Below are 26,576 nucleotides of genomic sequence, written 5' to 3' on the forward strand. Positions count from 1 at the left end.
GACCCCCTCACCCCTAACCCCAGTTATGGGCCCTAGCTGTCCATGTGCCACAGCAGACAGGAAGCCACAAGGACGGCCGGGCTGGAACACCATTGTAGTCACGCGTGACGTAACTGAAACTCAGTTTTCTCATCTGTGAAAGGGGAACAGTGCCTCACAGGGTGGTACTGAGGATCAAATGCAATAATGGAGATGGCTGGTTTTGAACCTGGTAATGCCACACTGATGTAATAGATTATTATTGTAGAGACACTGGCCCAAGCAAGGGCTGAGCCTCACTCATATTCTTGCCTCCCAGTTGTTGTGAGAGATCCCTCTGTAAGAATACCATGTGGTTCTCGATTCTGGCCCCCCGCCCCCGGTATCTGTAATGGGAAAGGTGTTGGGAGTGTGGGTGCTCCCAATCTAAGCTTAGGCCCACCTGTTACAGGAGCAGAATAGACTTGCTCTGGCCAGGCTGTGCCCACCTGAAGCTCCGGCCTCTCATCTTCCCGCTGGGCTCTATCGAGCTCCAGACCCCGCCCCATCGCCCTGCTCCCCCCTGGGTGCGTGGCTGAGGAAGTGAGTCTACCCAGCTGCCCAGAGAAAGTGCCAGTGCCACAGCTGCCTGCACAGGGTGACAGGGTGGGGGCGGTGCTGGCTTCTCCCAGAACCTGTGAGTACTCCCTTGCCTCGGGCCTCCCCAAGCCTTCCCCGGCTCCTCTGGGACCCCAAGCCCAGAGGCAGGCTGTGCAGTGGCTGCCACCTCTTCCTCTCTGTGGAGTTCTCCTCTCCCTCAGCGTGGATTTGCATTTCCCCCTCTGCCCTCTCTATTCAAGGCTGCGCAAGCCCCCAGGGACCAGATGACGGTTAAACACCCTCTTCCTGCTAGTGGTCTCAGAGCCCTCACTTCCTTCCAGGTATTTTCTGGGACCGGGGACGGGGTCGGCGTCAAAAGGGCGGCGGTGGCTGGGTTTGGGGAAGAAAGAATGAGGAATCCATTCGGGAGAGAAGCAGGGCCCCCCACCCTAATACCTGAAGCTGCTCCTTCTCTTCCCTCCAGTTCCCTCTGTAGCACAGGAGCTCGGGTGGGGGGCGGAGGGGAGAGCTCCCAGGCAGGAAGCAGCACCCCGGATCCCGGAATGGGCCTGCTAGCTCCCTGACTTCTTTCAGCCCCACACTTCCCTGTGCTGTGAGAGGTGCTCCCCCCAAAAAGCTTGGGCTTCAAATCCTCCATCCATGATTCCATAATGCCTGCCCTCCACTCTGGGGGGTGTGGGGGGGGGGCATGCTGAGAATAGGAGGGCCGAGGGCCAAGGGCTAGAAGGGAGATCTTTCTATCATAGTTCTCAGAGGACCCAGCATCTTGGTGCCAACAGCACGGGGCAGAATTTTCTCTGCACTCAGTTCCTGCTTTCTGGGATCTCAAAGCAAAGAGAAATACCAGCATCAGTAGACAAAAGGCACTGAGGCAGGCAGTGTCAGACGAAGTAGCAGTGTCCCCCCTCTTGAGGTCAGGCTGACCATGGTCTTTGGGACTCGGTCATCTCACCCACAAAGTGAAGGGCTGGCGAAGGCATGGCTCTCCCAGGCCACGCACACGCTGTGTGATCGGCCTTCACCTTGTGGACAGCCCCAGCCGGCTGGACCTCCCCCACCCCTGTCCAGAGTGCAGGCCTTGAGCCCCGAGGCCCAGGTGGGCAGCCACGTGCTCCCCTCCCCCCCATAGCAATGTTCACCAAGCATGGCTGTCTGTTCTTTCAGCTCAAACAAGACTGGAAGGGGGATAGCCACACATGAACAGCAGAAGTGACAGCTGACAGGCTGACATGAATCCAAGAGGTAGAAAAATAATCCGTCCCAGAACTGTTTCATCACATGATACAGAAATGGAGGTTTGTAACAATGAGTTTGAGCCAAGTGGAGGTTAAATCACATCCAGAATCTCGTCTCCACATAGCAAAGGGCAAAAAAAAAATTAAAAAACAACTCAACTCATAAAACATGAGAGAACAGGAAGAGATGAAAATAAAAAGCCATGGACTTGAAGGAAAATGTTTCCGTTTTGATGTGTTTATGTATGATAGGAGTATTGGGACATCTACAGACCAGCAGTGCTGGATGAAGGACAGCTTTGTCACACTGACCTAGAACTTAGCTGGAGGTGGACGATTTCGGATCATGACAATCCCTTAGCCAGGCGTCCCCAAACTACGTCCCGCAGGCCACATGCGGCCCCCTGAAGCCATTTATCCGGCCCCCCACCGCACTTCCGGAAGGGCCACCTCTTTCATTGGTGGTCAGTGAGAGGAGCACTGTATGTGGCGGCCCTCCAACAGTCTGAGGGACAGTGAACTGGCCCTCTGTGTAAAAAGTTTGGGGACCCCTGTTAGACACACTTAATCATTTACAGCCCTCAAACTGCTTTTACCTAATGTCTTTGATCCTCACAATGACCCTAAGACAGGGCTGGCCATCCACCTCTTTAAGGGAACTTTTGAGGTATAACATACAAATTGAAAAGTCTGTACAACACAAATCATGAGTGTATAACTCAATACATTTTCAGAAAGTGAACCAACCCTATGTAAGCAGCAGCCAGATCAAGCCTCTGACTGGCGGTGGAGGGACCCCCATTACCTTCTGCATCCCCACCTTCCCCAGATAACCACTATCCTGCTCCCCAATGCTGAAGTTTTGCCAACTGCATTGAAGGAAACTTCATTTTAGAGAAGTGAAATGACTTAGAAAAGTCAGGGCTGATGAGTGGGGAAGACCACAGGGCAGGGAGGCAGGGACAATGCTCCCAGTAAGATTTGTGTATTTTCTTTTTTTTTTTTTTTTTTTTTTTTTTTTCATTTTTCTGAAGCTGGAAACAGGGAGAGACAGTCAGACAGACTCCCGCATGTGCCCGACCGGGATCCACCCGGCACGCCCACCAGGGGCGACGCTCTGCCCACCAGGGGGCAATGCTCTGCCCATCCTGGGCGTCGCCATGTTGCGACCAGAGCCACTCTAGCGCCTGGGGCAGAGGCCACAGAGCCATCCCCAGCGCCCGGGCCATCTTTTGCTCCAATGGAGCCTTGGCTGCGGGAGGGGAAGAGAGAGACAGAGAGGGAAAGCGCGGCGGAGGGGTGGAGAAGCAAATGGGCGCTTCTCCTATGTGCCCTGGCCGGGAATCGTACCCGGGTCCTCCGCACGCTAGGAAGATTTGTGTATTTTCATCACGGAAGTCTGTGTTCCAGTGGGGCGTGACGGCGCCATAGCTGGGCCGCAGGTGGAGGGAGGGGCGAGCAGAAACAAGCAGGAGAGGTTAGAACAGGGGTCGGGAACCTTTCTGGCTGAGAGAGCCGTGAACGCCACATATTTTAAAATGTAATTCCATGAGAGCCATACAACGACCTGTGTACCTTGTCCATTACCCAATAAAAATTTGGTATTGTCCCGGAGGACAGCTGTGATTGGCTCCAGCCACCCGCAACCATGAACATGAACCATGGTATGAATGGATTGTAATACATGAGAATGTTTTATATTTTTAATGTTATTATTATTTTTTTTTTTATTAAAGATTTGTCTGGCCTGACCAGGCGGTGGCGCAGCGGATAGAGCGTTGGACTGGGATGCCGAGGACCCAGGTTCGAGACCTTGAGGTTGCCGTCTTGAGCGCAGGCTCATCTGGCTTGAGCAAAATAAAAAATGCTCACCAGCTTAGACCCAAGGTCACTGTCTCAAGCAAGGGGTTACTTGGTCTGCTGGAGGCCCGCGGTCAGGGCACATATGAGAAAGCGGTCAGTGAACAACTAAGATGTCACAACGAAAAAAAACTGATGATTGATGCTTCTCATCTCTCTCCGTTCCTGTCTGTCCCTATCTATCCCTCTCTCTGACTCTCTCTCTCTCTCTCTCTGTCCCTGTAAAGAAAAAAAAAAAAGATTTGTCTGCGAGCCAGATGCAGCCATCAAAAGAGCCACATCTGGCTAGTGAGCCATAGGTTCCCGACACCTGGGTTAGGTCTGAGGCACAGGCCAGCAGATATCTAGGAGCTGCTGGAGTGGAGCATAAGATTGGGCCAGGAGGGAATCGGAGAACTGGTCAGGTTCACAACACTCAAGACAGGGATTCTTTTTTTTTTTTTTTTTTTTTTTTTTAATTTTTTTTTAAATTTTATTTATTCATTTTAGAGAGGAGAGACAGAGAGACAGAAGGGGGGGAGGAGCTGTAAGCATCAACTCCCATATGTGCCTTGACCAGGCAAGCCCAGGGTTTCGAACCGGCGACCTCAGCATTTCCAGGTCGACGGTCTATCCACTGCGCCACCACAGGTCAGGCAAGACAGGGATTCTTAAGTAAACCCCCAGGTTCTCTTTCTTGGGCCATTTCCTCACACTGCCTCCCTACCTTTAGCTGATTTTAGAGTCAGAGACTGGAGATGTAGGTGCTGGGGAACAGGGTGGTTGTGCAGGGGGAGGGCTCACTGTGCAAGGACATGTAACTTTCGTCCAACGAGCTAATCCGTCACGCGGGTTCCATGGAATACTCATGACAGGAGCAACCCCTGCTGCATTTGGGGATAGCTGTGCCGGAAACAGCAGCCCTAGAGCGGGTGTGGGCAGGGTACTTTCTGCACTGAGTCTCTATCTACCACTTGATCATAACTAAGACACCTCAACTCTTTGAGCCTTAGTCCCTTCATCACTACACAAGATGTTAACTATGACACAGGTTTTTAGGATCAGAGAAGATATTGGACAGAAAAGTCCCTTGTCAACTGTAAAATGCTATTTAAAGAAGAGGCGTTACTGATGCTAAACCCGAACCAAAGCAAGATGCTGTCAGTCTGTTCTTAAACATCACCTGTCTCTTAAATGCACACAGAGGTCAGGTGTCAGGAGAGGATCTGAGAATTAAAGAGCTGCTTATAGACAGGTTGGGAGCTAGAAGGTGGTGGCCATGCCAGAAGGGTGAAGTCTCAGCCCCCAAACCTGAAGAGCCCAGTTTGAGTATAGGCCCTCAGCGGCCCATCCACATTACTCTCGGGGAACCCGCTCCCCTTAAAGACCAGAGTGTTCTGACCCTTGTTCTGTCTGCTACCAATCCCTGTCTTGAGCTGGAGGCTCCATGTAGCAATGCACTGCAATGTAGCCCTTTTAGTTTTTGGGACACACCCTAACCCCACAGCCTAGGGTGGGCAGGGAGTGGAGAATGAGTTCTCCAAGGGGAGAGGGAGCTTGGTTACTACTCTGTTTCTAATCTGCCTGACTCGAGTCTGTTCTTGTTGAACTATGGAGGAGCCTTGCCTTTCTGAAGTCCAGAAGCCAAACCCTGGGCAGATGTGGGACCTCAGCTGCCAGAATAGGGCCGAGCCTGACTGGTGGTGCAGTGGATAGTGTCGATCTGGCATGTCCCAGGTTCCAAACCCTGGGGTCGACGGCTTGAGTGCAGGTCCATCTGGCTTGAGAGCAGGCTCACCAGATTAAGTGTGGGGGTCGCTGGTTTGAAGCCAAGGTACAGTCACTGGCTTGAGCAAGGGGTCGCTGGCTGGGCTGGAGACCCTCATCAAAGCACGTATGAGAAGCAATCAATGAACAACTAAACTGATGCAACTATAAGTTGATGCTTCTGATCTCTCTCTTTTCTTGTCCCTGTCTCACTCTCTTGCTTTATTAAAAAAAAAAAAAAAGAAAAAAAAAAACGGGGCCAAACATTGACAGCTGCCACGAGCAGGGCAGAGTGCTCCCGCGTGGAACGCTCCCGCGTGGAACGCAGGCCTGCAGTACTAGCACCTAGAACCTCTTCCACACAGCATGGCTCCCTCCCAGGGAGCCTGGGAGAACCGACAGTCCCTGGCTCTGCTGCCCTGGACGCCAGCAAGGCACGGGACTCCGGAACGTTACCACCTGGTCCGGCTGCTCGGTGGCAGCAGGTTCAAGGGCCGAGGAAGCACAGAAGCGAATTCGGAAGCAGCCTCCAGGTGGAGCCCCCTTGGCACACTGAGCCTGTGAAATCCGGTTACTGGGACCGGCCACCCCTCCCCCACAACCACCAGCGCTGTCTCTGGCTTCCTGCGCACTGACAGCTAGGGCCCCAGCTCGGTGTGGGGCTGATGCAGCCCGTGTGTGGTTACTTGCACAAAGCTCCGCTGGCCTCCCCTCCCCACCTTGGTTTCCATTCTCACCGAGCAGCCACGTCCGGGGCAGACACGCAGGACAGCAAGGGGGGATTTCCAAGGGACTTTTTGAGAAAGCCAGTGAAAGTTGGGTGTCGGCTGCACGGCCTGGCCACTTTGAAACACACCTCTTCCCTCTGGGATGTAAGTGCTCACTCGGGGCAGTGGGGGACTTCCCACAGCTCCTTCCAGATTGAAATTTAACAGAAAAGAAACCACTAAGCCTGGAGCTCTCTTAGTTTGCTCAGCTGGGAAAATCCTTGATAAATTCAGCTGGAATTGGGGTTACAGACCAGTCCCTCAGACCTGAAGGCATCAGAGAAACAGCTCTGGTCTGAGGAGCTGTGAGTGGTGACATGCGCAGTCGTGGGAACAGACCTAGGACAGGGGCGGGAGGCGCGGGCACCTGAGTCAGCATCTCTCCCTCCTTCCCACACTCCAGGCCACAGGTAACAAGACACGGACTCACTAGCAACCCCAGGTGGCACACCGCCCTAGTGCCAGCCTCTGCTGGCCTCAGTGCACCCTGCAGTGCCGGGTCTGGACATTTCCCTGCCCTCCCCCCTTTAGAGAAGTGGTGGGGGAGAGGGAGAGGGCTAGACAGGGACAGGCAGGAATGGAGATGGGGAGAGGGAGAGAGATAGACAGAGACAGGGACAGGCAGGAAGGGAGATGGGGAGAGGGAGAGAGATAGACAGAGACAGGGACAGGTAGGAAGGGAGATGAGAAGCATCAATTCTTCGTTGCAGCACCTTAGTTCACCGATTGCTTTCTCATATGTGCCTGATTGCTTTCTCATATGTGCCTTGACTGGGGGACTCCAGCCAAGCCAGTGACCTTGGGCTCAAGCCAGCAACCATGGGGTCACACCTATGATCCCACACTCAAACTGGTGAGCATGAGCTCAAGTCTGTGACCTTGGGTTTTTGAATCTGGGTCCTCACCATCCCAGGCTGACACTTTACCTACTGCGCCACCACCTGGTCAGGCTCCCCTACTGTTTTGATTGACTGCACATAACATTCATATTGAAGAATGGTTATCGGGAAAGCAAATGATTTTTACTTCTATACAACTTAAGTTATAGAATCTCCACATTGTTTCATTTTTATAATCACAACCCCAATGTGAACAGGCAGTTATTATTTTCATTTCCCAGAGGAAGAATGTGAAATGCAGGGAATTCAAAACGGGGATACTGAGACTTTTCGTGGAAACTTAAGAAGGGTTTACCATAAATTTTTAATTCCAAAACAAGTAACTTCCCTTGGCCAATAGCATGACATCATTTAAGGGCCCCTACACTAGGCCAGAGAAGAACGGGAGCAGCCCACCTCCCATGGAGGCACAAGCTAGCCAGACCATCTGAGGATCCGTTAGGGGAATGCAGGAGAATGCGGGTAACGGGGGAAGAAGGGGAGGTCACGGGTGCCACCGGCCGGCCTGAGGTATAGGAAGAACGGTAAAGAGGAAACAGACAAGGAAGGAAAAATGAAAGTATTAAACATGGTCAATAAATAAAGAATACCAAGTCTCAGGGTTTCTCCAAGAGACACCTGCTCTAACAGGTTGAGGGCAGAAGGTGGCAGGTCCCAGCCACCAGGACTTCCAGGACAGGACTGCCTAGACTCCCAACAGCAGACCTTCCAACAAGACCCAAGGAAGCACACTACAGAGCCTGCACCCCGGAGGCTCAGACAAGCAGGGCCACTGTTCTTGGAAGGTGCTTAAAGGGTGAGTGAGCTCTCATCAGGCCCAGCTAAGAGAAAAGAGGAGGGAGGCAAGACATCCGCCATGGGCTGTGGGTTCATGTTTATTGGACCTGATACAGAGTCCTACCCATGGGGAGGAGGCAGCCCAGGGCCGTGGGTAGGAAAAACAGCATCCTACTCTGCACTCGGTTCGCTCCGTTACCACCAACCCACTGTTCCCAGCCCCCAGCAGTCCAAAGCAGGTAAAACGGCGCAGGAACACACTGGGCGCTCCCAATAGTCTGCTGAGCCTCAGAACGGGGGAGTGAGCACTCAAGGTTCTGTCCATTCAGTTTCACAGCAATAAATAAGGAGAGGCAGGAGTGGCGGCAACGCCACTGGCAGCCACACATCTTGCTAGGTCTTTATAGCCGTGTCTCTGGATTTGTAGGCCACTCCTCGGCTTTTTAGCTCCCGCACTATTCCTGTGGCAGAAAAAGAAAACAGTTTTATGGTCCTTCAGCTACCACTCTGGAGGTAGGGAGGAATTCCTAGACTGTTCATCGAAAGTCCTGCCTGGCTGGCTTGTTACCACTGGAGATCCAGGCAAGTCTTTGCAATAACTTGGTAAGAATGAGAAGAAGAGAGGAAAATTGTAGTTGTTAAAAGCAAGGATTCTAGACCCAGAATGCCTGGGTTCAAATTTACCAGCAGCATAACCTTGGGCAAGTTATTTAACCTCTCTGAGCCTGGGCTCCCTCCGAGTTGTGAGGACTAGTGATAATTCTCATAAAGGACTTCCACAGAAGTTGGCACAGGCAATAAACATGGGCTGTTCTCATAATTATTACCTTGGGGCAGGCGACCAGTGACTGACACCGCATACACACCAGGCTTAAAGTTACCTGAAAGAAGAGATTGCAGGGAGAGTGACTTAAAACTAATGACCAGATGGAGGCTCAAGCTAAAAATAAAAAAGAAGTGCTCTAACTCCAAGAGAAAGGCAATCACTTCTGCCGGCTACAATTACTAAATGACAGGACACAAAACACTTTCCTCGTCTGTTCTATAACCCCATCCCTCTCACTTCTGAGGCCACCTGCCCACAAAGTTATGACTCCCCCACTTTGACAGCCAGCCACAACTCTAGTGCAGAACAGAGAGAGATACTTACTGACTCGCTGCCACTTGGAGACCCAGCTGTCCTCTGGACTCATCATTGCAATGATTCTAGGAAGAGAAAGAACAAGTCAGCCAGAGCCTCGCCTACTAAAGAGAAGGACTGACAAGCTGCCTTCTTCCTCTGTTCTCGGCCAGCACAACAGTTCTAGGAAAGGAAACCCAGGATTAATTGAAACTTGGCTTTGGTTGCTCATTAAGTGTTGGTTTGGTGCCTTGGCTGAGCAGAGCAACTCTACTTTGGCCTGTTGTTTACTCTTTTTAAACGGTGCTAACAAATGAACAAAGTGACTAAGTAACTGAGTGTGCACATGTATCTGTAAAAAGTAAAGGTTCTATGACAATATTTTTTGTCCAATCCTGTATTCTTCTTAAAAGAAATAAAAAAAGGAATGGCCCTGGCCGGTTGGCTCAGTGGTAGAGCGTCAGCCTGGCGTGCGGGGGACCCAGGTTCGATTCCTGGCCAGGGCACATAGGAGAAGCGCCCATTTGCTTCTCCACCCCCCTCCCCTCCTTCCTCTCTGTCTCTCTCTTCCCCTCCCGCAGCCAAGGCTCCACTGGAGCAGGGATGGCCCGGGTGCTGGGGATGGCTCCTTGGCCTCTGCCCCAGGCGCTAGAGTGGCTCTGGTTGCGGCAGAGCATCGCCCCTGGTGGGCGTGCCAGGTGGATCCTGGTCGGGTGCATGCGGGAGTCTGTTTGACTGTCTCTCCCCGTTTCCAGCTTCAGAAAAAAAATACAAAAAAAAAAAAAAAAAAAAAAGGAACGGAGTTAGCCCACCTTAAAGGAACTTTAGCAAGCTGGGTTTGAGACTAATTTGTGTATAAACCCTTAACTGGGCTAAGGGCAAAAGAAATAATACTCTTAATCCCCCGCCTGACCAGGTGGTGGCGCAGTGGATAGAGCGTCGGACTGGGATATGGAAGGACCCAGGTTCAAGACTCCGAGGTCGCCAGCTTGAGCGCGGGCTCATCTGGCTTGAGCAAAGAGCTCACCAGCTTGGACCCAAGGTTGCTGGCTCCAGCAGGGGGTTACTCGGTCTGCTGAAGGCCCACGGTCAAGGCACATGTGAGAAAGCAATCAATGAACAACTAAGAAGTCGCAACGCGCAACGAGAAACTGATGATTGATGCTTCTCATCTCTCTCTGTTCCTGTCTGTCTGTCCCTGTCTATCTCTGCCTCTGTAAAAAAAAAAAAAAAAAAAAAAAATACTCTTAACCCCCAAAGAATACTGTCCTCTTGCTCTGACCTTGGGGAAGGAAAACTGAGACATGGGCACTTATATTTATATGACTTTCTCTTCTCCCCCTTGCATAATCTCAACAAGGGAAAAATTCTCTTATAAATATTAAAAGCATTAGTTTTGGGACAATTTACCATCACTGTATCTACCCTTCATTTTCAAAAAGGATCTTCATGCCTTCAACAAATAATTTTTAAGTATCCATAACCTTTAAGGCCCTGTGCCAGGTCCTGGTGCACAGATACCATTATCAATGAGCTAACAGTTTAGTGGAGAAATATCCAGAGGAAATATAAAGAAAGCCACAGTTATTTTAATTTTTCCGCCTGACCACGTGGTGGCGCAGTGGATAGAGTGTCAGACTGGGATGCAGAGGACCCAGGTTCAAGACCCCGAGGTTGCCAGCTTGAGTGCGGGCTCATCTGGTTTCAGCAAAGCTCACCAGCTTGGACCCAAGGTTGCTGGCTCCAGCAAGGGGTTACTCGGTCTGCTGAAGGCCCACAGTCAAGGCACATATGAGAAAGCAATCAATGAACAACTAAGATGTTGCAATGTGCAACAAAAAACTAATGATTGATGCTTCTCATCTCTCCGTTCCTGTCTGTCTGTCCCTGTCTATCCCTCTCTCTCTCTCTAAAAAAAAAATTTAAAAACTCCAGTTTAAGTCATGCTTAAAACAGTAAAGATAAAAAGGTAAGATTAATTCCAGAACATATTTAATTTAATACAATATATCCAAAGTATCATCACTTTGGCATGCAATTGATATAGAAAAATTAAGGTATTTTACATTCTTTTTTTGTTAAGCTTAATCTTTGAAATCCAGTGTATACTTTACAGTTAAAGCATATTTCAACTTGGACTAGCCACATTTCCTGTGCTGAAAGCCAGGCATGGCTAGTGGCTACTGTACGGACAGTGTAACTGAAAATATCTGAGATCAATCAGGACTATGGTCTAAAAGCCTGCCCTCTTTTACCTGGTGGGGTGCTGTGGAGGTAATGTAGAAGTGAATAAAGAAGTCTAACGGGGCTTACCCATCAAAGGAAGAGCTGGTGCAGTCGTATACCATCTCTCGGTTACCCTTCATCTGAAGGTATGCATCACAATTGTCACAACCGTCATATTCAAACTGGTCTATAGTCTGAAAGAGAAACATTTTAATAAGAAGGAAAGTGAGCATGAACAGGCCAAAAGAAAAAGCGGCTTTCTCCATACTTCCTGGGCAAGCATAAGACTCCCTATGCTGCCTGTCACTTCAGCTCCCCCACTTACACTACCAAAGCCCCTAAGTTTCACGCTCACATTCCTTCTCTTGTTCCCAACTGCACTTTACCTATTCCTTTCCCTGGTCTCCTCAGGGTCGGGCAACCTATCTACAATTACTTTCCCTCTGCTACTGATCCTCACCCCTGACCCTCAAGAGTCCCTCGTTTCCAACGGAAGTTCACTGAACGTCTGTGAAGGGTCAGGCCTGTGCTAAGAGTTGAGGATTCAAAAGCATGCAAGACCGCCCGTGACTACTGCTGCAGGGCCAGCTCCTACACCAGGTCCTCCTGAAGCTTCTCACGTCCTGTTCCACACCTTCCCCCAGTGTGATCCCCTCGCCCCCTACCACCAGGTCCCCGACGCATACCTTGACCAGCGAACACAACAAACAAGCCCGCAGATGCCGCAAGTCCTTGGGCACCGTCTCCAGAGCCATGATCTCGGACAAAACAACAGCAGGACACCGCCAGCGCTCCCTCATTCGTTGAATATAAGCAGGAAATTACCCAGAATTCCCACCTCTTCCGGTAGCTCGACTTCCGCTTCCGATGTGGGAGGCCGCTGGCCCCGTCTCTCCCCCGGTTTTAGGGAATGGTTTCTTCCGCCTGGGGGCGGGGCCGGCTGGGAGTCACCTGGGCCGGCGCGCTCCCCAGCCACCTGGGCGGGCGCGAGGGAGAGGCCCGGGCAGCCGTTGGGCCTGTGGGAGGGGCGGTGCGGCTGGCGCCTGCGCGGGAACACGCCGCGGCGCGGGCCATTTGATCTAGGCCGCTGGCACCAGGCTGTCCGCTGGTCCCCTTAGGAAGATTCTGGGATCCTCCCGCTTTAAAAGCGCGGGGCAGAGTCCACTGTCTCCCCCGCGATTATCTGTGCGGAGATGAAAAGCCGCCCCGGGACAGCCCCCTCCCTCCTAATTGCGACAGCGTTACGGGGTGTCCGTTTGCCGTCCGCGGGAATGCGGGCCTGGGAGCGGGAGGCAGGGTGGAAGAAAATGCGTAGTTGTTTTTTAAAACTGTACGTTTCCTCGTTCCAGCTGAAAATTTATGCTCTGTGTAGCCTTTAGCATTTAGATAGTCCTTTTACCTGAGAACATCTGCAGGAGACTGTCCTTTCATTTTTCTTTTTCAATTGACCCTGGAGGAAGCCAAATGCCTCGCTCTGTGGTTCAGAACTGGGCCCAGCCAGCCCCCAGCCCCCCACGTCCTTCCCAGGGAGGCAGGAGGGCAGGTGCTCTGTGAGGGCAGCAAAGGCTCTCCAGGCCCCGTGGGACTTCCTACCGACAGGGCGCCCGTTCCCTTGATCCACAACAGTCCGTGTGTGTGCTGAGCAGCCATTGTGTTTGTCTGACTGGAGCTTTGGGTAGATAGTTTCAGGCTGTTGGGTATATGCGTGGTTGGTTTTTTTTTTAGGTTTGCTCACTTGACCTGGGGCAGCACCATGTGTGTATAATCTATGTAAGGCTGCCGTGCTTGCCCTCAGGGCGGCAGATTGCAAATTGTGGATTGCCTTTCTGCTTGGGAGGGGGCCATTATCTGCTATTGGAGAGGGAGAGCTGAGAGTGCTGGGGGGCCCTGGAGAAAGAGTCTGGTAAATCTGGAGAATGCAGAGTGCTGAGGGAGCCCTGCTGAACTTGGTGGGTGCTGAGAGAGGGGCAAGCGGTCTTCCCTGCCTGCTTTCTCGTCCACCGCAGGACTTGAATGAATGGAGTGGCCCACTATTTTCTGGCCCCACGGTTCCTTTACCTTCTGCCCGAATCCAATGAGAAGCTGCATGGCCATGGCGGCAGCCAATGGCCTTTCACAGGCCCTGCTGTTCCATCTTCCCAACCAGTCCCCCAGCTGAAATTGAGTTTCTTCAGCATCCAGCTGGGCTGTGCCGGGTTCAGATGTTCTCTACCCCTGAATACTTTCTACTTGAACATGCATTCACTCTCTGTTCTCAGGGGAGCTCTATAACAGCTGTGAAGTAGACCCATTTTATGGGTGGAAAAGTGAGGCACAGAGAACTAGCGCCAGGTCACAAAGTCACTGAAGTACCAGACATTAGAGTGTGAACTAACTAGTGCAATAATCATGCAGACTGAACAACAGCAAGAATCTTTCTCCTCTTGTCTCACATGTTTTCAGGGGCTTACAAACCAATTCTTGTTGCCAAGCCCAGCACTCTACCCAATTCTTTCATAAATCAGAGCCTAGCCTCTGCTATCAGAATTTATTTCTGTCGACGTAGAAGATGAAGTTGTCCCCCTGAGGGATAGAACAAAACCACGAGACCAGACCACATTTATGGATAAATATATTAGCAAATAAATACATTTCTCAACATAGTGCCTGATTCAAGCGTCTTTCTGTCTGGTTCAGATATAAATAACCATGTGGGGCCCTCAGTGCCAGTTCCCCACTGATGGAGGGAAGAAGATTCCCTGGTGGGGTCCTGTGCCCACTTTGCTCCCACATTCACATTCCAAATGGGATAATGCCTGAGGGGCCAGCAATGGTCAAGCTGCCCTGGGGTGAATGTCACCCTAAGGAGGCCCCCCAGCCCTTGCCCACTCGGTACCAGCTGATCAGACCAGATTCCTGCTCCAACTCCACTCTCCCGTGACACCTTCCTGTGTGTCCCTGGCCTGTCTGGCTTATGCTGGGAAGCTGATCCTCAGGCCATCTAAACCCATGAGTCTCTTTGCTTTTCCTTGGTCTGTCCTGTTCCCCATCCCTGTTCTGGGAAAAAAACCCAGAGAAGGATTCCTTGTTGTGCTTGTTCAATGTAACTCTGCCTTTTCTACCTTCATTCCCTCTTCCCAGAAAAAAGTCCAACAGAAATCCTCTTTTTCCGTCCACTTTGGGACTTTGAGACAGAAGATCTCCAGGGGAGCTATTCCCTCCCACTATCTTCATCCCCAACTCCCAGAGAAATGGGGGTGCTGGAGTGACAAGGGAGTTTGAAAATCAGAGGCTTCACCCCAGGTTCTTACCACCTTGGGGAGAGAACTCCATACGATGGCCTCCAAAGCCTCCCTTCTGACTTATTATAGTGTAGCTGAAAATTAAGGACAAGAAGGGAAAAACATATTCCCTTGTGTGCCAGCCAGGGTGGGCACTGCCTGGAGAAGATGCAGAGCACCCCTCTTTCCCCAGCTTTTAAGGCTCAGGAGTCACCTCTGCTCTTGACCCTTTCGCAGAGAAGAAAAATGGGAAGAGTCAGGGCTGCTGCTGATGGGGCAGCCTTACTAGGGAGGAGCCAAACTGGTGTGCAGGACTCACCCAAGAAAGGAGGTGAGAAGGGGTCATGCATTCAGCTGGGTTCATTGGTATGAACACGAGGCTTGGGATGAGGGTGACCTGCCGGGGCTAGGGGAAGGAGCAGCACCTTTATAACACCTGTCTACCCTTACCATCCTCCTGCTTTCCAAAAACAGCCTTCACGGGAGCCTGCCCACGCAGGCAGTGGCTGGTGCCTTGCGGGACACAGGCTGGCTGGCTGTGCTGCACACGGGTTCCGCAGACAAGCTCTGGAGCTGGGAGCAGGAAACAGCACCTCCTGCCACCCAGCGTCACCACTCCTCTTCCAGTGGTTCCAGGAAGTATGGCGAAGAGGGGTGTCTGAGATCCTTTCTTTTCTCGGGAGCAGGGCTCGGCGCCAGGGAGGCCCTGAGTCACCCAGAGCACACCGTTGGGTGGAGGGAAACCTGCACACCTCATACAGCCTGTTCACACAGGGCCTCAAGCTCTTCCTCCGAGCCTGCATTTAGAGACAGGAGAGAAAAGAGGTCACCGAGGGTCAGGCCAGCCCCTTGCTTATACCACCTGCAGTGGAGTTGGCTGAAGGGAAACTCAGAGAGGGAAGAGCAGGGAGTGTGTCCAGAAGGGGTGATAGGATGAAAGCTGAGAGCCCCAGTTGGGAGACAGCGGGGAGAAAAACAAATCTAGACAAAGAGAAACATATATAGCAACCAGTGTGTTACCAATACTTACTATTCATTCATTCACCCAATAAATATTTATTAAGTGCTTGTGACTCTGACCAGCCACCATGTGCCAAATCGAAGACCAAAAAGAATAAGCAGCGACCTGACAACCTTGTAGGAGAGAAGGTTTGCATGCAAATTGCAATTATGCCAGTGGAACCGGACTAGGGTCATAAGAGATGAATGGAGGAAGGAGAGAGATCATGTCCACGTGGAGTAATCAGGAAGGGCTTCCTGAAAGTGGAGATAAATGAGCTGGCCCTGTAGGAATAGGTAAGAATTGGAATTATGGGACTAGGAAGGCAGCAGCATATTCTGGGCTGCAGAAACTTCAAGGACTATCAACCTAGTTTTACTAAAGCGTGGAGCAAGGGAAGAGAAGGGGTGAAGTGGGTAGTAAGTTTGGGGAGGAAGACGGAGGAGAGATGGTGCTAGAGCTTTGATGGCCAAATCAGGTTGGATTTTTCTTTACTGTGGACCAAACAGAACACTTGAGTTTCTGGACAGCTTATTGGAGGCAGATGACCCTGGCAGCAGTGTGGAGGGGAGGTGGGCAGGGCAGCTGTGCAGCACAGCTGTCCAGGACACAACACCGGATGTGCAGTCCTGCCTTCACAGCCCTGTAAGAGGAAGGGAGGAGCCAGGAGATCCTGCCTCAGTCTTTAGATTGTGCCCAAGACGTGGGCAGGGGTCCCAGCGCTGGAGGAGAACATGATAAAGCTCACAGGGATCCAGTTAACAGAACCTGGCACTGATTTGGATGTGAGGAGCAGGGCAAAGGGAGTCACTGAAACTCGCTCTGAGTTTGGGAGAGAGGGGAGGTGGTGGCGTGTCACTGGCAGCACTGAGAGCACACACATGACAGGAGCCACACAGAATCCGCCAACACACGGCCAAAGCCTGCATTACATGGCTCTATGAAAGCAATTCCAGGGGTGCGGGTGCCTGTGTGTGTGCAAAAGTAGGTTTACAGTTTTGAGTATGTGACACCTAGTTTATTCTTATATTATTATTTGTTAATTACTGTATTATTTTCCAGACGAACAACTGTAAACCTACTTTTGCCCCATTCTGTATTTTCTCCTACTGTAATTGTTTGCATACGTGTCTCCCCTTAGGCCCGGGTCTCCTGGCTGACAAGTGCCATGTCCTTGGGTTCTAGAATGGAGCCTAGCACAGAGCAAGCATACAGTACAGAGGAGGGATGAAATGAATGAATGAATGCAGCTCACAGGTCCTGCCTAGACTCTGAGGTTGTTGGGGACCGAAAGCCAACAGGGTCTTTGCAGTTTAGCTTTTGGGGGACAGAGGTGTGGGGAACTGGCAGTAAGCTGACAGTCTGCCCAACCCCTCACCTCACTTGTTCTGTGAAGTTGCTAAAGGCTATGTTTTTCCACACCTTTCTGTTAGCTACAGTGCTGGATTGTTTATACCAGGGGTCCCCAAACTGTGGCCTGGGTCGAATGCAGCCCCCTGAGGCCATTTATCCGCCTCCACCTGGCACTTCTGGAAGGGGCACCTCTTTCATTGGTGGTCAGGGAGAGGAGCATAGTTCCCATTGAAATACTGGTCAGTGTGTTGTTGATTTAAATTTACTTGTTCTTTATTTTAAATATTGTATTTGTTCCTTTTTTGTTTTTTTACTTTAAAATAAGATATGTGCAGTGTGCATAGGGATTTGTTCATAGTTTTTTTTATAGTCCGGCCCTCCAACGGTCTGAAGGACAGTGAACTGGCCCCCTGTGTAAAAAGTTTGGGGACCCCTGGTTTATACTCATCCTATCTCCCATGTCCCTCAAAAAGACTGAAGATAAGTTTTTTTTTATCCTTTGTTGTGTGAAGTTAAGGTGCCTTGGAAATGTGACTTTGTTTTAATGATCTCTTTGATTTGCTAATGGCCTCACTTTGCCCTATAAATAAAGCAGGTCAAGTACTGGGGTGGAGGCTGCCTTTTGCAAGCTATCTTCTGCATTGCAAAAAGTCCTCCCGAGGCCATCCTATTTCTCTTTTGGTCTATTTTATTTTATTTTGTTTTGTTTTGTTTTGTTTTTACAGAGACAGAGAAAGAGTCAGAGAGAGGGACAGATAGGGACAGACAGACAGGAATGAGAAAGATGAGAAACATCAATTCTTTGTTGCAGCTCCTTAGTTGTTGATTGCTTTCTTATATGTGCCTTGACCGTGGGCCTTCAGCCGACTGAGTAACCCCTTGCTCGAGCCAGCGACCTTGGGTCCAAGCTGGTGAGCTTTTGCTCAAACCAGATGAGCCCATGCTCAAACTGGCGAACTCAGGGTCTCGAACCTGGGTCCTCGGCATCTCAGTCCGACGCTCTATCCACTGCGCCACTGCCTGGTCAGGCTGGTCTATTTTATTAATTCCAGGCAGTTACCACTCTGGACCTGGAATTACTAGCCACGCTTGTTCGCGGCATGAGGTCTTACATTTCAAGACCTCTGGGTTCCCTTTTGGAAAGGAGAAATCCTCCTACATATATCTGCAGGCAAAGAACTGTGTCATCCACACAATGGGAGAAGACAGGGAAGATCAGCAGGTAGAAGGCTTTGAGCGAATAAATGCCAAGTTAAAGTCGAGGATTTACATGGGCATCACTGGTTGTTCATACAGTAACAGGAATGCACTAAGACTCCAAGAAAATGAGGTCCATCTTATTAACAAGACTGCTTTAAAAGGGAAGCCCTAGCTGGTCTTCTACCTCAGAGGAAAGGACCCACAGGGCTGCTGGAAACCACCCCATAACCATTTTATTATTTCTGCATCATTCACATAGTTCTTCACAGATGACCTAGTATTATGGTTATCAGTACCTACTTCCCCTCCATGTTCTCCTCAGGGGCAAGGATCACTTTGTGGCCTTCTGTGCAGTCAAAGCTAATACTGAGTTGTGTGCATTAGAATAGATGGACCACGCCCTGGCCGGTTGGCTCAGCGGTAGAGCGTCGGCCTGGCGTGCGGGGGACCCGGGTTCAATTCCCGGCCAGGGCACATAGGAGAAGCGCCCATCTGCTTCTCCACCCCCACCCCCTCCTTCCTCTCTGTCTCTCTCTTCCCCTCCCGCAGCTGAGGCTCCATTGGAGCAAAGATGGCCCGGGCGCTGGGGATGGCTCCTTGGCCTCTGCCCCAGGCACTAGAGTGGCTCTGGTCGCGGCAGAGCGACTCCCTGGAGGGGCAGAGCATCGCCCCCTGGTGGGCAGAGCGTCGCCCCCTGGTGGGTGTGCCGGGTGGATTCCGGTCGGGCGCATGCGGGAGTCTGTCTGACTGTCTCTCCCTGTTTCCAGCTTCAGAAAAATACAAAAAAAAAAAAAAAAAAATAGCTGGACCAATTATTACAATATTGAAACGCTTCCATTTGAGCTCTGCCCCAAACCACCCCAAGTGCTTTCTAATGTCTCAGTCACACCAGGACTTTCCCTGAGCCCTCCCTATGATCTGGCGACCAATGACTAACATGTGGCAGTTGTTGAGTATTTTGAATGTCACCTCTTCTGTACTCTACTCAGCTTCCCTCAACCCCTGGTTGTCTGATTTCATTCGTTCTCAGTATCCAGTCTCCCCCCACCACACCATACCTGCTCCCCTGAAAACTCACCAGGCTGGGCTGGCAGCACATGGCAATGTGGGTAAGGGCATGGCCTGCCCTCTGAGGTGGCAGAACTCCATCTGGAAGGCCCTTGCCCAGGTGTATGTGGTCCCAGGGACTGGCGTGGAGTCAGACACAGCCACACTGGTTGTGAACTTGAGTAACATGGGCCTGGGGTTTCTGGTAGCATCTTCCGGTCCAGGCCCGGAGGTCCAGAGATCAGTGGGTGGGCCTCCGGAGACCAAGGGTATGTCTGGCTGGGGCCACAGTGGGGCAAACTCTGACAAGCTGGGTGTACAGGCAAGTCCTGGGGCCGAGAGGCTGGGGTGGGCTCTGAGGGACACCCCCGCCGCTTCCTCTGTGGATGCCGGATGGGGAAGCTGGGTTTCTGCGGGTGGAAGAGACTGCCGGGGCTAGGGCTGGAAGCTTCGTTTCGGGCTGGGGCTGGCTCTGTGAGGGCCCTGGGCCGCTGCGGGCTGGGGGGCTGCCCTGGAGGGGCTGCAGTGCTGGCTCCAGCGGCCTGCTGATCAGAGGGCGGCTCCAGCTGAGGCTGTGTCCGAGGAACAGCAGGCCTAGACTGGGGCACCCCAGTTTCTGGACCAGGCCTCCTGCCGTGCCACTGGAAGCGCTTTTTGTAGTGGTGGTGCCGATGGCGGTGGTAGTGGACATGGCTGGAAACCGGGGCTTCCCCTCTGGGCACCACTGAGTCCAAGGAGCGGGGCCGCATGGTCACACTGGGCTGAGCCTCCTGGGCCCGGGGCTCCCCCTCGGGGCTGCAGTACACCAGGGGGTCAAAGTCACTGCTCAGAGAGCTGCGGAAGGTGGAGCTGCTGCCGTGGATGCCTTGCAGGCTGACGTCTGTGCAGTTGACCACTGAGTCACTGGAAGAGCCGTGACAGGGTCCCGAACTGGAGTCACTGGCCGGCCCGTCGGCCAGGTAGCCACTGCGCTCAGTGCAGTAGCTCTCTGCAGACCCGCTGCTGTCGTGCGGCCTGGCCCGGCGTGGGGGTGCAGGGCACACGGTGGGGTGCTGTGCAGCGCACTGCAGGCGGCTCAAACCCCAGGCCTGCGCAAACGGGTGCTGGGGCCCTGCCAGGCGCGGCGGCTCCCCGGGAGCCAGGGGCTGTGCTGCTCTGGGGAGGCGGTGGTGCCTGGGGCCCAGGCCCGGCTCCTGGGATAGCAGGAAGGGACCCGGTCGTGGGGGCCGAGCCACTGCCGTCTGGGAAGGGCCCAGCAGGTAGGCAGCGGGGAGGTGGTAGTGGGCGTGGCCGGGATGCTGGCGAATGAGGTGGAGTCTCCGGCCCGGTTCCTGGTAAGATCGGGAGGGTCCCAGGGACTGGGGAAAGGAATCTCCCTCTGCAAGAAAGAACCCAGAGCACAGGTGTGGCCACAGCATGCCTACTGGAGTCTGCGCAGCCTCGGAGCTCGGAGTCTGGGGCACCAAGGCCATTCCTAATCTGCGTATGCCCTGGCTCCCTCCGGTCAGGTTGTCCCCTGGGAGGCCCACCATGCCTGTTGACCTCGGCTCCTCCCATCAGTCACGTGGGGCTCTTTGACCCAGGCCCCAGCGAGCCCCCACTGCACCTTGGGGTGAGCTAGAGAGAGGCTCTTTCTTCCTCATGGTACTTCATTTACATCTTTTAGAAAATTGCCAAAATATCCTGGTTTTGTTAGAATAGGATACTTTATTGCCAGCAAGTTGGAATAATACATATACAGATTCAGATTTAGAATCAAGTTCTCATAAAAATACAAATAACTTCTAAAATAATGGCCCGCCCCCTCCGAGAAGGCACCCCGGAACAGCGCACAGCTTAAGAACTATTGAGGTGTTGCTGCTTTCTCCTCAGCTTCAAGGCAAAAGCCTTTCTTACAGGGAAGGCATGTTCTGGACCCATCTGCCTGCGCGTGGGGGAGACCTCGGCCCCCCTCCTACCTACGATGTTGAACATGCAGAGAGGACAAGTCCGGTGCTGATGGAGCCAGGGGTCCACACAGGCTCGGTGGAACTCGTGAAGGCAGGAAATGACTCGTAGCTCCTGGAGAAAACAAAGGGACCCGAACCAGTTATCTGTCACTACAGGAGTGGCAAGGAAGCAAGACGTCCTCCTAATGCCCTCTGGCCTCTGCTCTTTGCTGTCATCTACAGCAGAAGACCTCCTAGTGGAATAGGAACGGTAAGGGCTTTGGTATGAGGTAGGTCTGATTGTGCGCTTTGCCGCATGACCTTGGGCAAGTTTCTTAACAGACAGTTTTCTTCTGTACAGAAGGATAGAAAAACTAATCTACCCTCACCCATCATGGTCATGAGACTAAAGAGATAGTGCATCTAAGCACCCACTGCAGAGCCTGGCACGTGGTACACACTCAACAAACAATAGCTCTCTTTCCCTGGAAGACCAGGGAAACAACCAAACCTCCGGGCTGTCCCCTGCCTCTGCCCCACGCAGGATACAAAGGACACAGATGCAGCCAGAGCACCCACACCAGCCTGAAGTGCCTCTTTTCCCAGGCTCCAGCCCCCGTTCCCAGCCTGCTTGCAGAGGTGAACCATGACACCCGCTTACCTGGCCCTCGGAGAACTCCTCCAGGCAGATGGTGCACACAGGGGCTGAGCTGCAGCTGCTCCCCGAGTCTGGCCACTCAGCCCGGGCCCTCCTACAGCTGGCCTGGTACTTCCTGGTGGCCAGCTGGCTGATGGCCCAGGCTGTTCGCTGCTGAAGGGGATCCTGGGAAGAAGGGTCGGGCTCAGAATGGGCAAGGGCTCCTTTTCCGCCCCCCCTGGACCCCAGCTTGTACTCAGTTCCCGGTTACCCAGAGAGATCATGTGGTCAATTGACAACCTTTGAGAGTTTGTCCCCTTCAAACTCGTATGTGGCTCTGCCAAGCATGGCTCGTGCCATGCCTTGCACCCCACCCCCCACTCACCCAGCTTCCTTCCCTTGATGACCTGTATCTAACTGGCAAGTCAAACTCTGCCCAGCCCCCTCCTCAAACATGCCAACGTGCCCCAAACAGAATTCCCTAATCCCAGTGAACCACCCCTAACCACATCCCTGCCCTCCCCCAATTCCCCCTCTCAGTCAAAGGCAATTCCATTCTTGTAATTGCTCAGGCCAAAAATCCTGGTGTTATTCTTGACTCCTCTCTCTTGTACTCCATGGTCAACCCACCAGTCAACCTGTTAGCTCTACCGTCAGAATGTAAGGAGGAGGTAACTAATTCTCACCACTTTTCCTGCCACCGCCCTAGCCCAAGCTGCCATTACTGCCACCGGGATTCCTGTAACAGCCTCCTGGTTGGCTTCTCTGTTTCCAGCCCTGCCTCCCTGTAACCCGGCCTTCTCACAGCGGTGACAGGGATCATGTTAAAACTGAAGTCAGATCATGGCACTCCTTGTGTTCAAAACCCTCCAGTGGCTCTCATTTCACCCAGAGTAAAAAACAAAGTCCTGCTGAGACAATGGCCTAAACAGTCCAATACAACTGGGCCCTCGTGAACCCCGCCCTCACCTCCAGCTCTGCCCTGTCACTCACCGGTCCCAGTCCCAGGACCTCCTCACTGCTCCTCCCGGCCTCCCCGCTTCCTGCTTTCTCCACTCAGTCACTGTGTCCCCAGCCACCTGCACGGGTCCTCCTCTCGCCCATTTTGGGCCTTTTCTGTAATGCCTTTCTCAGTGAGTCTTCCTGGCCTTAATTTTCAATCAACCTTGTCCCCTCTGCATTTCCTCCCTCCCTTTCTACTTAATTTTTTCCCCAGAACATAGCACCAGCTAAAATACTAGATATTTTACTTCTTTATTTTGCTCATTGTCTGTCTCTTCCCAGTAGGATGAAAGCTCCCGAGGGAAGGGGTCTCTTGTCTTTTTTGTTCCCTGCATTCACCCCAACCCCTGGAACAGTGCTTGGCACACAAAGGGGAGGGAGCTCACTGCAGTTACTGAATGAATGAATGAACAAATGAGCAAACCTATGGAAGTCAACGAGTCAAACGCCATGGGTGTAAAGGCACCTTTTCCCTCACTTACCTTTCCTGCTCCCCACCCTCCCACACACATGCACATGCTGCCTCCACCCGGGAGCCCACCCTGCTCACCGGCCTGCTGTGGTGGGGGCGGCACCGGATGCGCAGCACCGAAGCCAGGATGACCACGAAGATGGTGCCCACCACCGTCAGGAGGATCCACACGTCGTAATCAGGCTGGGGGTGGGGTGTGAGCAGAGAGGGAAAGGGTCACACTTCTGGGAGCAGCTGGGCCAGTCTGGTAGCAACACGGGAGCCCAGGTGACACAAAGATTGCTAAAGGTCCCCTCGAGTCTTCCAGCGGGTGGGGTGGGAGGAAGCTGCAGGTGAGCTTAGGTGGTTCCTCTCTGACCATGGGCACTCGTAGGACAGGGTCCTCAGGATGTCAACTGTGAGGGGTACTATCTGAAGACCCGTGTGCTTGGGGAAAGGTGGAAGGGACCCCTCTGTGAGCAGCCGTGTGAGATTCTTAGCCAGCAAAGAAATACCACCAGGGGGCAGGGGGCCAGGGAGCCAGGGACCAGCTTTCCTTTTGGCTCTGCTACTCTGCCATGAAACCACAGAGCTGAAAACAACTTCAGAACTCAGCTGGCCTAATCTGCTCTTTCTGCAAATAGGCGCAGAGAAGAAACTTGCCCAGGGGTGCACAGCTGGTGGATGAGGTTGGACTAGGGGTCTCTTCAGCTCCAGCGGTCTTCACGCTTCTGGCGGGAGACACCGTGAGCCGATGGGAGGGGAAGAGCAGGTGTTGGGGCAGGGTCTGGAGGTCTGCAGTGCTTACCCAGGTTGGGGGTTCCTTCAGCTCAATCCGCACATGGGCCTTTCGGTTCTTGTACACAAACTCCATCAGCTTCTCAGCATCCTTACCCCAGATCAACACCACTGGCCATGTCAGCCCCAGCGGCTGCTGCAACTGCAGAGGGAGAGTGTTCACAAGGGCTGCTGTGTCCTAACTTCTGTCCCCTGGTCACCTTATCACCCTCTGTCCAGCCCCTCCTCAAACACCCCAATGTCCCTGGGTACCTGCTCAGCAGCAGCTCGATCCTCAGTGATGTCAAAGAGGACAGCGCTGGCTCCCCGCTCACCGGCCATTCGGGCCTACAGAGACACAGGGCAGAGGTGGCTGGGGTCAGAGGGGGACACTGCCCACCCAGGCCCCATCTTACCTCCCCACCTCTTCCTAGGCTTCTGTGCACACCACACCTCTGCACACTCCTGCCCTGCCCGGCCTTGAGTTCACTCAGGTCCCACGGCCTTCAAGGGTAACATTCAGGCTTTCCTTTTGTAATGGAACAAGCCCTTAATGAGGGGTTAGTAGGTGTTAAGTGGTCCACTAGGCTCTAGGAAAAGACCAAATAAGAGCCGCCCCAATAAGGGTCCCAGCAGCCTGCCTTCTCTAAGCAGTATGGGGACAGGGAGTGGCCGGCCCCCCAGGAGTGAGGATGCGAGTCCCAGAGCAGAGAGGAGGAACAGAGAGGGAGAGCTGCTTCAGAAGAGAGCCAGGCTGCCCAGGGCCAGCCCTGCCTGCCGGAGGAGCCTGCAGGGCGTCCCGCAGCTCAGGCCAAGTTCCAAGAGCCTGGGACACTGCCCTTGCCCAAGGTCTCCACGGCAGAGTCCCAGGCTCAGCCCATCCCGTGGGCTCTCTCTCCCTGCCACACTCCAGTCTGCCAACTCTCTCTCTGGCTCCAGCGCAAGGCCTTAATGGAGCCCCTGTCCAGTGCTTTATCCCTATCTCCTCTCCCTCAGGGGTGGCACCAGAGACTCAGGTGGGGAGGGACCTGAAAGGCTGTCCCCACAAGCTGTACACATGGCACATGCATGCTCGCCAAAGGACAGGCTTGAGGAGGCAGAGTCTAGCCAGCTCGGCAGAGCAAAGAGAAGAGCCAGAAAGAGAACACAACACAAGAATCTAGGGGCTCTGGGTGTGGGGTAAGAGAAGGGAGACAGAGCTGAGGGTGGCGGAGGCACGAGGGCAAAGGACCAGCAAGGACGCTGCCCCTGGCTTTAGTGCCAGGTCTCCCTCCTGCACAGCCACCTCCAGACCTCCTCCTCACAGCAAGGCTCATCCTGCAATGGCATCAGGCCAGGCCCTCATGCCCCTGGGGGCCTGTTGAGACTTCAGGGCCTTCCTGCAGGCACTGAAGGAGTTAATCCTTCCGCAAGAGGTGGTGGCAGGAAGAGGAGCCAGAGCTCGGGGCTTACTCACACTCTCAGCGCTTTGATCTCTGCTTCCCTGCCTGGGGAGAGCCTGTTGGGGCAGGTCTCCTGCCAGGCAGGCCCAGGGAGCGGCCAGTGCTCCCACTCCCTGCTCCCCACACCCCAGGGGAACCAGGGCCAGGGGCCTCTCAGAACAGACAGCCTGGAGGCAGGGGTGCCAGGGGATGGTGGCAGAGACACTCAAGCCGGGCCCCGTTCCGGTCAGGAGGATGACTTCTCATTTTCCCTCTTCTCTCCTGGAGGAGCTGGGCCTTCTACGGGCACCCAGGCCCAGCCCAGGCCCAAACTCGCCAGGCTAACTGACTGGAAATTCACAGGGCTCCAGAATGGAGTTACTGATAAAGTTGAGAGGTCACAGCCTTCACACACCCCCTCCTGCCCACTTCCTCCTAGGAAGTCCCCCCACCCCCACCGCCACCCCCAAGGGGACCCCAGGCAAAAAGCTCTCCAATTTTCAGAGCCCTCCAAGCTAGGGTACAGAAGTGGCCCAGGGTAGGGGGCTCCTACAGCTACTCTCATAGTCCAGGACTTGGCCAAGGGGTGGGGAGGTTGCCCCAGTAGTCATAGAATTGAGATTCCAGAATCTTTCATGGCCAAAGCCTCATGCCTCTTATCCCAGAGTGAGCCCCTGGACCCAGCCCGGGGAAGAGCACGAGGGAAGGGCACAGACTTCCTTCTCTGGAGATAGTCTTCCTTCTCACCCCCTCTCTTTGAAGGATTGGGTTAGGAACAGTGGAAAGTAATTACCCTGACGTTCAAACACCCCAGCCCATTACAGCCCATAATTACAAAGCTGTAAAAGTGATCAAAGAGAGAAAGTTGGCCAATAGGGAAAACAAAAAGGACTTCAGGCAGTGGGTGCCTGTGTCCACAGTTCCAGGGAACGGAAAGCATGATTGGGGGCCAGACAGCATCCCACTCTGGGGCTACCCGTGTGCCCTTCAGTCCGCCTGCACCAGAGAAAGTGGGGGAAGAGAAAAGGCAGCAACTTCTTCAGGGACTGGAATCTGGAAGGCAGGAAGGAATGGAAGACTGGGCTTTGGAAAGACAATCCGGAGACCTCTGGGAGCTGCAATGCCTCAGCCAGACCCCTAGGGGCACCAAGCAAGGCTGCCCACAGCCTCCAGCAAGGGAGCCACTCAGCCCAGGACTTCCACACACACTCTGCCCTTCTCTGGGCCCTAGATCTTCCTCTCCAGACAGTCCCTGGAGAAGAAGGGACAGTCTCTGTGTATCTCCTCCTCC

General features: G+C 53.1%; 2 protein-coding genes and 1 long non-coding RNA gene across 4 annotated transcripts in view; 1 reads left to right on the forward strand and 2 right to left on the reverse strand.

Annotated features, from left to right (window-relative positions):
- The first annotated feature begins 580 nt into the window (after nt 1-580).
- LOC136323653 (uncharacterized) lies at nt 581-2,023 on the forward strand. Its single transcript, XR_010728997.1, has 3 exons — nt 581-655; nt 819-899; nt 1,744-2,023. It is a non-coding gene; the product is annotated as an uncharacterized lncRNA (long non-coding RNA).
- Nucleotides 2,024-7,936: 5,913 nt separating this feature from the next.
- On the reverse strand, nt 7,937-12,017 carry SUPT4H1 (SPT4 homolog, DSIF elongation factor subunit). The gene is made up of 5 exons (XM_066255520.1): nt 11,896-12,017; nt 11,297-11,403; nt 9,014-9,069; nt 8,691-8,744; nt 7,937-8,324 (listed from the first exon to the last, which is right to left on the reverse strand). Exons 1-5 carry the CDS (start codon nt 12,007-12,009, stop codon nt 8,257-8,259), a joined length of 399 nt encoding a protein of 132 aa, XP_066111617.1. The 5' UTR covers nt 12,010-12,017; the 3' UTR covers nt 7,937-8,256.
- A 1,786-nt stretch (nt 12,018-13,803) lies between these two features.
- RNF43 (ring finger protein 43) overlaps nt 13,804-26,576 on the reverse strand; it is a 70,034-nt gene continuing 57,261 nt past the window's right edge. For both annotated transcript variants that reach the window (XM_066264064.1, XM_066264065.1), the window contains 7 exons: nt 24,138-24,212; nt 23,896-24,027; nt 23,187-23,291; nt 21,659-21,820; nt 21,028-21,130; nt 19,101-20,447; nt 13,804-15,266 (listed from right to left, as the gene is read on the reverse strand). In XM_066264064.1, the coding sequence (XP_066120161.1) occupies nt 15,223-15,266; nt 19,101-20,447; nt 21,028-21,130; nt 21,659-21,820; nt 23,187-23,291; nt 23,896-24,027; nt 24,138-24,212 (1,968 nt within the window). In that variant the 3' untranslated portion in view covers nt 13,804-15,222. The remainder of the gene's footprint in view (nt 15,267-19,100; nt 20,448-21,027; nt 21,131-21,658; nt 21,821-23,186; nt 23,292-23,895; nt 24,028-24,137; nt 24,213-26,576) is intronic.

Source organism: Saccopteryx bilineata, chromosome 2 (assembly GCF_036850765.1).
Source record: "Saccopteryx bilineata isolate mSacBil1 chromosome 2, mSacBil1_pri_phased_curated, whole genome shotgun sequence".
In the NCBI taxonomy this organism is placed as follows: Eukaryota; Metazoa; Chordata; class Mammalia; order Chiroptera; family Emballonuridae; genus Saccopteryx; species Saccopteryx bilineata.

Coding starts and splice junctions, on each gene's coding strand:
- SUPT4H1 (XM_066255520.1), bottom strand. CDS start 12,009: ATGAGGGAGCGCTGGCGGTGTCCTGCTGTTGTTTTGTCCGAGATCATG. Junction 9,070..11,296: donor ACCAGCTCTTCCTTTGATGG/GTAAGCCCCGTT, acceptor TTCTCTTCCTAG/AATCATTGCAATGATGAGTC. Junction 8,745..9,013: donor CTCCAAGTGGCAGCGAGTCA/GTAAGTATCTCT, acceptor CTCTTCTTTCAG/GTAACTTTAAGCCTGGTGTG.